The sequence below is a fragment of the Solenopsis invicta genome, chromosome 3, assembly GCF_016802725.1.
Source record: "Solenopsis invicta isolate M01_SB chromosome 3, UNIL_Sinv_3.0, whole genome shotgun sequence".
Taxonomy (NCBI): Eukaryota; Metazoa; Arthropoda; class Insecta; order Hymenoptera; family Formicidae; genus Solenopsis; species Solenopsis invicta.
This window is the reverse complement of record NC_052666.1, coordinates 25,818,031-25,830,375: the sequence shown is the minus strand read 5'-3', so window position 1 is coordinate 25,830,375 and position 12,345 is coordinate 25,818,031. Positions and strand designations below refer to the sequence as shown.

The 12,345-nt window shown below is 32.5% G+C and overlaps 1 protein-coding gene across 14 annotated transcripts in view; it reads left to right on the top strand.

Moving 5' to 3' along the window:
- LOC105197264 (nuclear receptor coactivator 3) overlaps positions 1-12,345 on the top strand; it is a 163,471-nt gene that overhangs the window by 107,916 nt on the left and 43,210 nt on the right. For 11 of the 14 annotated variants that reach the window (XM_026133202.2, XM_026133197.2, XM_026133198.2 and 8 more), the window contains one exon: positions 8,938-9,096. The exons of the other annotated variants lie outside the window; for them this stretch is intronic. In XM_026133202.2, coding sequence (XP_025988987.2) covers positions 8,938-9,096 — 159 coding nt within the window. The remainder of the gene's footprint in view (positions 1-8,937; positions 9,097-12,345) is intronic. 14 annotated transcript variants of the gene reach the window in all.

Here is a 12,345-nt window from a genome sequence, read left to right as displayed (position 1 = left end):
AAAGTTTGGTGACTTTACATTAATAATGCATTGAAAGGGATTCAAATTCTAGGATCAAATTCTTCTTCTTCCTTTTTTATTCAGACTCGAATGTCTGTTTTTCTTCACGCGTTTAGGCTTTCTACTGATGATGATTTCCAGCTTTCTGCCCATCTCTTTGGTGATTTTCCCGATTGTCTCTTTCTCCATGGTTCGAGATCCCTTGCTATTTTTATCAAATAATTTTCATATGGTCTTGTTACGCGATTATTCCATTTCTTTTTTCTCCTTTTGCAGAATTTCATAATATCATTTCACATTGTTCTTTCACTGTCTCATTCCTTATTCTGTCCATTCTTGTTTTTCCAATTATTGTTCTCAGTGTGATCATTTGTGTACTAATTGCTTTGTCTTGCTCGTGTCCGCTCTTGTTTCTGCTTCATAGATTAGTACTAGCTTTACTATAGTTTTATAGATCTTGATGTTGCTTTCTGTGTTAAGGCATTTGTTTTTCCATAGCATATATATATATATATATATATATATATATATATATGTATATATATATAAATCCTGAGATTTTCTAATATCCTTGCTCCTTGTAGTGCTTGTTGCTTTAGGCAAAGATATCCGTTTTTACAACTGGAAATGTTGATGTTCAAGTATTTGAAGATCATTACTTGTACTATTATATATCACTCTATTTTCAATTTACAGCGTATAGGTTCTTTGTATATTACTAAAAATTTAGATGTCAAAACTAACATGTTATACTTTTTCGCCTCTGTTACGAACGTGCGCAGCATGCGTTGAAAGTCGTCTTTATTTTCAGCTATCAATATAACGTCGTCTAACAAATAACATTTATATTTTTATTACCTAATCTATAGCCTTTGTAACAACTTGTCTTTTTCACGCACGGATTAGCTTATCGGGCTTTCAGGGCACGAGAGGGGTCCGAGAGAATTAGATTACTTGTGTGATTACGAAAATAACAGAAATACGTTTATTAAGAAAAGCTAAAGTGACATTACAACAATTACAAGCGTTAGCGGAAACAGATACTCAGAACATGTTACAAGTTTACTTGGTACATGAAGGGCTTGATTCGAACATTACAATTTGACGTAGATCAGATTCCTTTACGGGTCTGATCCGCGGTGCAAATTATGACCGCTACGGATTCGTGATCGATTCGGTCGTGGCTCATATTTCGCAGCGTCGTCGGGTGCCTTTGACAGCGACGATTATTCGGGAGATAACGCGCTCGCGATGTATTGTGCGCGATCAGCTGAGCCGGTCTATTTGTAGATACGCACATGGATTCCGTGTACGGTTTTTGCGGCTGTCTGCTCGACGCGCGCGGCGCGCTTCGTGGCCGACGGGACGCGCAGACGGGAGCCTGCGCCACGGAACAATAGACGCGCGACCTTTTAACTCGGTGCGCCCGTTTATCGGCGAGTTATACGTGAACGCTGTATCGTGCGGTGTAGCGAGGATGCACTGGCCGTACCGAGAGTGCTTAACGGAAGCAAAGACACTTTACCCCGCGTTCGATCGGTGTCGTCGAGATGAAGATGGTCTAGGAGGCGCCGGTTGCCAATAATTCTTGGCAGAGACCAAATACTAGCTTGATTCCGTAGCTGATAGAAGCGTGAGGCGAGATTCGGTCCGTCGCGTCGCCGAGAACGTTCGGCAGAGGCTTTGCCCCACGGCGAGCCTGGGAGACTTCTCCGGAAAGACTAGTTGGCGGATCGGGATTGTCCGATTAGTTGGAGATGAAGAGCCCAGCTTTCTCACGTCTCTCTGTTTATATACTTTGATTCTGAAGCGTCGGGGACGTTCGAGGTGGATGTTTGGGTCCTCTTGGGGACCAGCATTTCCGCCGCTCGGAATCGGTCCAGAGCACGAGCACGCAGTCGGAGCGTGCCGATTTCGACGATTGCGCGTAGCGCGGTGGTGCCGACACGGCTGAGTGCGCGCGTACTTGGCGACGGTTTTCTGCACGTACAGAGCGATGCCCAGGGCGCTTTGTTACACCTTGAAGCGGCTTTATCTTGTTTATAACCTTGTCGGTGATAAGGTTAAAATCATTGGGCTCAAGGAGGAGCCTTCTTGTCTCATTCAGGAATTCTTTGTCTGATTAAATTGTTAATAGCAACAAAATGCTATTTAAAAATACTCACGTTTCACTCGCGAAATTATATACACTTTTATCGTTCCCTTGGTTCATAAAATTAAAGATAACCTGCTCGGTGTTAAGACAAAATGGCAATTTTATGGTCGTCAGAGGACATTTTGTAGGCTCTCTCTTACGCGAAGATGTGTAATAAAATTTTTTAGATTATTTTCATAGTTTTTCGTAATTTGTCCCACGTGCACGCGTTTTATCTCTTTGTTCGTAGAGATGGCACGAGGTCACTTTGTATAATTCAGGTAGATAGACGACGTTAGATAACTCACAGAAGCCGAGAGAATCTCATTCTATGTCAAAGCATCTTTTTCGTCAGGAAATCGATTGGCGGATATTAAATGTTGATCGGCTTTGTTTTCGGATTGCAAGGACGTAAGCATGATAAAATATTTGGGAAAGCACTCAGGATTATTGAGAGGTTTACAGAGCGAGTGGATCTCTCATAAAGGTCGGCTTGTTTTATAGAGGATATATTCCCATATCGATCTAAACGAAAGAAAGAGCGACAGCATTTTTGAAAGCGATATTACAATGTCATCATAGCTTAATGAGAATTTTGCGTAACATTGAAAAACTCGTTTTTAACGAGCTCCGTTACTTCAATACTCTACTAGCCGATTCTTTCTTTGCGTTACGAAATATCTACTGTGGTGTATTTCCACATATATTTATTTATTTATTTTATTTAATATTGCATATTACAATCTCAAACTTCCGTTTAAATGAGTAATACCGCCGATAGAGATTTGTTGATTTGTAAAGGCTGGATCATTATCCAGCTCCCTTTGCTATTGATTTAAGATTTGAGAAAAAAAGAAAAATATGCTACAAAGTCATTGCACGATGAAATCAAGAGGTTTTTTTGCGTTCGAGTCTTCTCGGATCGTCCCTAGAGTTGAAAAATGGGATGGCTTCAATGTTAGTATGATGACTGATGAGTTAGGCTTCTTACGTGTAATTCAGCGAAGTCTTTTATTATTTTGTTGACAAATTTTAGGTTTAGGTCCCTGTGTAAGTCTTCGTTACGCTGATACCAACTAGCATTCGTGATTGCACGAATGATACCATTTTACAGGTGTTGAATTATTAATCGGTTAGAGTTCTTTGTACATCCTCACAGATGGATCCCGTATGTCCACATGGGTCTAATACCATCAGATAAAGCATTCTCTTACAGTTAAGATCTAATTTTGATCGGCAACACATTTGTCTTATTTTAAGGTGAATATGTTCAGCTTTCTTCAACACATGCTGCTTCTATGTAAATCGGGTATCAAGATACATATACTTTTTTATTTTAAATTGTATAAAAAAATTTTTTAATGTAACTGCATTCTTGGAGGCATTGTACATTGACATATTTTTAGTGGAGCGTTTATGTCAAGTTTATCGTAAGCTTTTTATCTCGGTGCTAAATAGCTTGGTAATTAAATGTTTTCTCAGAGGAAATGCCGACAGTTTTTATACAGACATTTCTGTTTTTCTGTTATTCTGTTCAAAAGTTGTTTTATTGCTCATTTTCGACGATGTATTGGTAATTACATCGGTAATTGAAATTTTTTCTTAAGAAATATCAAAATGCAAAGATGGAGTCGTACTGTTAATACATGTGCGAAATATATTTATTGTATTCACAAGAATATTATTTTCTAAATCAAAGATTTCTTCGTATTGCAAAATTAAATATTATACGTGATTTTCTTAATTCATCATTTATTGTTTGAATAATATGAGATTCAAATGGAACTAATTTATCTACTTTTGCACACATAGCAAATTAATGGGATGTTCCTTTCATTATTTTTTTATGTCTATGCCATTTGGTATCTTGTTAATTAAACTTTGAATTAAAACTTTGTTGAAACAAAGTCTCATTGAAATCAAATGAAGAACAAGTAAGATCAGATAGTTTTATAATGCATTTTTATTTTCTGGCGGTTACTTTCTGGGAAACCCATTAGTCTTTATTGTTAATTCAGAAGAGTTTTGTTTTGACAGTTTTAAGAGAAAAATTAACTTTGAATTGATCTTCCAAAAGAGTTCGCGGTAGATGAAACCCGTGAGAGAAATATTTTATCTACCATTACTACCATTGCATTATTGCACTGTTGCCCTACATCGTGTACCGTAGATGCTTCTGTTCGTTTGTATTGTTTGTAGATAATTTAAAGTTTCATTTTTGAATTCTCTTGAGATAGTCGATGGTACGCAAGATTTTGGAGCGAGTCAGCAAATTCGATCCATCTTATGGATTTCAGGTAGTTCTTCCTTCGCCGCTTCCTTTCCCTTTTTTTTATATAACTCGATCTGCTAGGCCAATTTGGCTCTCCAATTTTAAATTGAAGCTCACGCATAATATTGTGTATCTAATACAAAACCTCCTACTTCGTGTTTATTAATGAAGAGACAATCGTGCATACGTATATTGGAATTTTCGAGTCTATTTGTGGTTGTAACATAAAGCATTGAAAAATTGTTTTTATTTTTAAAATTAATTTAACTATATGTCTGAGTAATAATTATTTTCTGAGTATGTTGTAAAAGAATAATTTTTGAAGAACAAATTGAAATAATGAATATCGGTCGAAACCAGTTAGTACTCAATAATTTTTTCTAAGTGAATTTATATACATTTACAAGATTCCCCCAAACTGCGCGCCGCAATTTTGCCAAACTTAAAATTCGCGAATGTAATATTACGAAATTAAATTACTAATCAATTTAATTATTTATTTGATGCTTGTGCTCATCCCTACTATTCCTCCTAATCTCAAAAAACTAAAGAATTTATTGCGAAAAATATTACCTCGATCAATTTTTTAAGAATTCTTCTAATTATAGTTTTGTATGTTCCTTCTGTCTTTCTTCATCAGCTCTTGCTAGCAAACCTTTCGGAATTATTAATATTTAACAGGCATTTATTCATAAAACGACTTGAAAATGTTTCTATTTACATGTAAATTTGTTTATATGTTCTTTGTTTTCAACAATGTTCCTCTTATTCTTGCACTTTCAATCCTTTTAAAGAAAATCCGAATTTGTCAAATACAGTATTATTCCTTTCTTTTAAGTCAGTCCTTCATGACTGAAGAAGTAGTCTCATTCGCCATGGTGATTCTTGACAAAAATATTTTCAATGGTGCATTCCAATAAATGATGATCGATTCAAAATCTCATATGTTCTGAATATATTTGAACTTACATACCTTTATAATAATTTTTTGGAGTTATGTTTAAGGCCTGTAAATTTGTGCGAGATTTCATATTGTGCTTTGAGCACCGCTGCATGCAAGTTATATCGATGCACGTCGGTGTCACGTTCAACAGATTGTGCGCCAGACGAGAATTGATGATCGTCACAAACACAACTTGTACATAACGGTGCTCATCTCGCAGATTTCGCAGGAACTTCTGGGCCTTAGATATATTCTAATAAATTGTATTTAATATACTAAACATATAGCATACTTTAACGTGCATTAATGTACGTTTAATTTTGCCGATATAGTTGCGGCTTGTACATAAATATTTAAAAAAAATTTTTTTTAAATACAAAATCAATTTATGAAATAACTTTTTCTTAAAATTATAATATTCTCTACTTGCACTAACATTAACAATCAATTTAAATATTTGATTAAATACACGAGCTAATAAAAATTACTTTAACTTTAAATAACAGATAATTGGGATCTTAACTCATAAAGTGAATTATAATTGCTTTAAAAGTACTTGCTCTCTAAGTATACAAACTATAAATTTAGATACGGCTAATGTTACAAGACATTAAAAAAAGTAAAAAAGAAAATGAAATTAACCTAATCGAATTACAGTGCGGGAGGATTATAATTCTTTGTAAAAAACCTACCTAAGTAAAATACTTTGGAGGTATATTCCGAACGGTGTTAGTTTGGCTTTTTCTTTTTTCTAAAAGTTGGTAGCCATGTAATTAAACGGAGTTGTTTTTGTAATAATTTATTACAATATTTATCACTATGAGCTAAATCGTTAATATCTTTTGGCACCAAAAAATTATAAGTTTCATTATCATCTTGTATCTCTAAAGAATACATTTTTGACATCTTTTCTGGTTTAACACAGCGTCCATGATTTATTACGATGTTTGCAGATTAAACGATGAGTGCGGAACACTTCTCCGTTTAGTTACATGGCTGCCAACTTTTAGAAAAAAGAATAAGTCAAACCAACATCGTTCGGAATATACCCTGGGTATATTCAAAATTCCACTAAATGTTTTAGGAATATTTTTGGGCAAAACTATGGCCTAGTTTACACTTGATACTTGTACTATCTAGTAACTTTCTATAAAATTATCTTAATTTCGGCAATAAATTTAAAGAATAGTATATTAAGCTGGTACAATATGAATCAAGCTAATTAAATATACGTATCATTTATACATTTGCATGCATTGTCGAAATTAAGATAATTTTTTTTCGAGACGCAATTGATTGTACTATTTACACATTTTTTGCAATTCCGCTAAATACCCCTTTTGTAAATATCGACCTTTAGAATGGCGTAATATGTTTTAGTGAATTACTAGAATACGCAAGTTACACTTACGCAAGTTACCCCGCATGTGATAGCACCCTCACAATATAGGGTGTGTTCTCATTTGCTGATTTCTAGTTCAGTATTCAGTAGCCGCCATGTTGTACTAAATATTGGACAAGCGTTCCCTTTCTCCAGTAAAATAGTTTTAGTAAAAACTTAACCTAGATAATTGTACTCCGACCATATTCTCGCACGTGTTTAAATGGTGAAGTTTTAATTGAATCTATTGAAAAGATGTTGGGCAAATATCATATCTTAAATTAAATTGCATAAACAATTTTCAATAAACAATCTGTATTTTTGTTATGAATTACATTTCAGCACTTGAGACAAGAATTAAAAATAATTTTCGGTATAGCTATGTCGGTACACAGATATACAAAACAATGTATACCCACATAAACGAAAAGATTTAGATTTTTGAAAGATGTCTTGCAATTTTTGAAAGGACATTTTTTAGCGATCTAAAAGAAATCTTACGTAATATTTTGAGATATTTCAGATATCTGTGAAGATGCTTTGAAGATATTTTTTAGAAGTCTAAAGGCTAGTTTATGTAGATAATAATCATTAACTTATTCTGGAACATTGAAATTCTAGTATTGAATTTTACCGGTTTTGGTATAAGTTGATGGTTATTGTTTGCATAAATTAGTCTTAATTTTATGTGGTAAACATCTTAAAAATGTATTTTAAGATGTCTTTTTGAGAAATATTTTGAGGATATCTTTAATAAAATATTTTTCAGATATCCATAAGACTTCGATATGTTTTAAATAATTACGTATTTATTAGAAATTGTACGGTTAAACAAGCTTTACATAATATCAAAGAAAAGTAAAGAAGAAAACTAATATCTTCTTAATCATAAATTTAATCATGCAAATACATGTTAGAAAACGGAACTAAAGCGGATTATCTTGCAGGTTAAGTTTTTATTGAAATTATTTTACTGAAGAAAGGGAACGTTCGTTCAGTAACAATATTGAGTGCAACATGACGGCTACTGGATGCTATACCAGAAATCAGCATATAGGAACACACCCACATAGAGAACCGAGACATATCCTCTAAATATTTTGGTTGGCAATCCTTAATGCTAAAATCGGACGAATAATTAAGAATCCGCCTTAATTCTGTGATTTCCAAAACTTTTACATGATGATACCCAAATGGCGTTTAATATATTGTGAAAGCCTTATATTCTTCCTAGGAATGATTGGACTATATGTCTGCATGCGTATTTAATAGAGTTTAAACCGCTTTTGTTAAATTGCTGGGAAAAAATCAGAAAAATTCCGGTATTTTTCTAAAAAATTGCTTTTGCCGAAAAATGGTTGTTGCTATGTAAATAACATGCTACCTAATTTTACAGTATTATAAAATAAGACATCTTGTATAAGCGCTGGTATTAATATTGAGCTAATTTTTATGTTCATATTTAGAATATTACTTGAGTTTTAATAATTATTAATTATTAAACAAATTATTGTAAGAACGAATGTAATTCTAACAACTAGTTTAAAGATTAACTTAAGTTAATATTTATGTTAATTATTTGTGAAGAATTTTGAATATTAACAATTATCAAGAGAGGTACGTTTTATTTTTTTTTAAATACATTCTGTTTTTATTTGTTTTTTGTGGTTTGCTTTTTGTTTCCTTCATACTTATATTATCAAAAATAGAAAGAAAAACTAACATTAATCTAACTTTATACGGATTATTTTCTCATTAACACAGCTTTTTACTCTAGTTTGCCATACTCTAATCCGGTGAACCTTCAATTATGTCGCATTTTTTCAAGGATTATTAGTCAAAAACAGCAAATTAATTATGCATCGAATTAAAAGTGTTTAAAACATTTTTCTTTAAAAAGATTAAAAAAGAAAATCATACATAATCGGATCGCTGGGATGGGACTTTGCATTTCAAAATTAACTCATTCGCTGAGTCAAGCGCTGTCTTGACGAAAGTTAACTTATTTTTATATAACACCGGCCACTTTTCAAGCTCCGTTTTATTTTGGCGGAAATTTAGTTTGTTTTCCAACCTGTAATTATATCTATAAAAATTGTTTATTCCGCTCATAAGATCGAAAATGCAATTACGGCTAGATTTTTTTCTGAATCCATTAATTGGCTAACGCGATTAATTGGCTAAACGATATACAACAATAATTACAGGTCTCGGACCCCTTTGTTAAGCTAAAGCCATGCTCTCATGCTCATCTATTGAATAAACGGACGAAGCAGCAGTTGCATAACCAGGATATTCATTCAAAATTTGTAAATCGATTCTGTGAACATTCTAGGATTATCCAGGAATTTTTATCAAAATTTCAGGTAAGAATTTTTCCATGCTTTGTGTTGTTGCTAAAGCTTATTACCCCTATGTGTATGTTGTGTATGTATATACGCTTTTCCTCTTCTTGCCTTGTGGCGCTTGCCTTGTGAGAGAGATGGTTCGCTTCTCGAAAAATGCTTGTGCTTTTGTACTCGGGTTTATTTCCACATTACAGTTTTCTTACATGATACTCTTGTGACTTACTCGCACGACCCGTCTTGCGAAAGCTCGTACGACTACTCTTACAATAATAGCGCACAATCGCGTAAAACGAATTGCGAATACATGCTTACACATTCGGCACGAATTTTTTTGTTGCACACGCATACGAATCCCGGACGCATGCCCCTATGTGACGACGAGAGCGTTCTAATCGCAACGGTGTACGCAAAATCAAAATGAAAAATAAAAATGTCATAGTTAGGAACATCTTCACTGCTATGTGATGTGCATATCTGAGTGTGCGTAATTTGGGACACTTTGATTTACCAACTTTAACTCATTTCAATTAAAAACTATTATATTATCTATATTTGGCGTTATTTTTGTCTACAAATTTTTAATTGCTAGTATATTTTGAGTGCATATATTTTATTACGCATTTTATCATATATGGAGAGAATTTTTTCTTAGAATTTATGCTCAAAATATTATAGTAGTTATAGGATAACATGATATTTCGAAAAATTTTATGTGATTTTCTTGAATTTATTAATACCTTAATATAACAGTAAAATGTAATATAAATAGTTTAATTAAATGTTACTAAATTTGATTAAAGTATTAAATTTCACTATAGTCAAATTTTTTGAAATATGTTATCCCGTAACTGTCACGATTTTGGGGATAAATTCCAAGAAAATAATTTTTCAGCGATTTTATACAAATATTCCACAATCGTGCCAGCTTTGCATGATGACTGTGACGTTTCAAACATCGAGCCGAGAAATGAACAATGCAATGATCACATGGAAGGAAACGAGCAAGAAAATAATGCATTATGTGAATTTCTGAAAGCTTTTTAGGTAGACATCGGTCTGGTTGAAGCTATTATTCTTTCTTCTATTTTATCTTTTCTTCCTTCTAAACCTTTACTACCCAGGTCAAATGGTCATTGTGATTCTAGTCAGAGTCAGGATTAGATATTTCGGTGAGGCATAAGAAAATATACGTCCCTTAGTAACAAGATTTCTTTTATAGCATTTTATATATATTAAAATGTAATAAGAAATAATGTTAATTAGTAGTATTTAATGTTAATATTAAATAATTACGTATGTTATAAATGAATGAAACATAGTTAAAAATCACAATAAATGAAAAAAAGAGAGTATGTGTATATATTTTACTTTTATGTAAGTAATAATGTTTTGTAAAAATTAACATAAAATATATTTTTTTTATTTTAAGTAATATTTTGCCGTAATAGTCGAAAAATTAGCCAATTATTATATTAACATTTATACTGTTATATATTTTGTTTTCAATTAAAAAAAACTATATTGAATAACTTTTCATGACTTAAATATTGATTTTAAATAATTTTTTATTAAAATTAGAGAATAAAACGTAGGAAATGCGAGTCAAACGCAAGTTTTTTATTAGTTTCAATTTATTAAAATTTCTTTCGCATGAAACCAATAAAATTGTTACTGAAATAGTTAAAAACATTTTTGGTGCTATTCCAAGTTCAGATATGATTCGATTAAGAGTAATTTTATGAATTAGTTTTAAAATATTTTAAACAGACGCTGACTTAACATTAGGTAACATTGATATTCTATCTTGTTTAAAACTCAAAAGTTTAGAAGAAACCATATTATCACATACATTCTTGTCAACATGCGGCGCAGCAATCGAGCGTGTTTCTCGAAGCGTGTGGAATCCGGCCGAGTTTCGCAGTTTGTAGACTGCTGAAAAGCATGCTCAGCCATGTTCGTCCTTTCATCGGTTCATTCGTTGTTCGCTCATGTTCTCGGGTCGGTTGCTTCTATCAGGGCACAGTCATGGTAGAAGGAAGGAACCTTCTCGTCTGCGTTTTCACCTGTGCAGCCACGTGAATTGCCTGAACATAGTCATGCGATTCACGGAGGAGCACGTGTCATCGAACACATCTTACGATTGAGTTCCGAATTCCATACGCCTCGGAGAACGCGTCTGATTGCCGCAAACGGATATGCAATATCAATAATTTTTGCAATATTAATATAAAGTTAGTTTCTTTTTAAAATGTCTTAAAACTAATTTATAATTACTTTTTAATCGAATCGTATCTGAACTTGGAAGTAGCATTAAAAATATTTTAAAGTAACAATTAAATACTTAAAAAAAAAATAGCATAAAGTACTAATTTTTTATTGATTTTTATTTACTAAAACTTTTTTTACATGAAACCATTGTTACCGGAATAGTTAAAAATTAACTAATTTTCAAAGTATTTTTCATGCTACTTTAAAATATTTATTTTTAAAAGTATTTTTAAAGAAACATAAATATAAAAATTACTTTTAAAAAATACTTTAAAAAATAGTTACTTTTCAACTATTCTAGTAATAGTGATTTTATGTGGAAGAAGTTTCAATAAATTAAAGTCAATGAAAAATTATTTAAGATTATTATTAAGTCATAAAAAGTTACGAAATTCACAAAAATGTGATATCTGGTTAGAGCTCTTTATGGCAGGCACAACATTTATTCGCATTTTTTTAACAATCCTAGTATTATTCGAATAAAAGATCATTTTTTGATTTAAAATGTTTAAAAAGTTACTTTTAATCAACAATGCTATATAAAATGCCTATATCGATGTATATTCACCAAGACATTTTCGATAATTTGAACACGGAGGAATTCATTAATAACTTTATTTAAAAAAATAATATCAGAGCAGCTAGTTTTGCCATGTAGAAATTAACGGAACATATGATAGAAAAGATATAAGAAAATTTATTTATCCTTCTTTTCTCTTTCTTTCTTAATTTACTCTTAGAAACTCCATATAATTGGAAAATTTTATTTCGTCGGTCCTGGTCACGATGCACCAATTTGCGGAAGTGCGGGACCACGCGGACTACGTGAGAAAGCCATGCAAAAAAAAAACAATCGAATTTGTCACATGCCATTCTTGGCCGAGTTGAGAGGGTTAGACCTTCCGCACAATAGAGAAATATTGGATATTAGGGAGAGAAATTAAAAATTTTAGAATCAGTTTCCTCAATGAATGCTCTAGATAAATAATAAGTTATGAG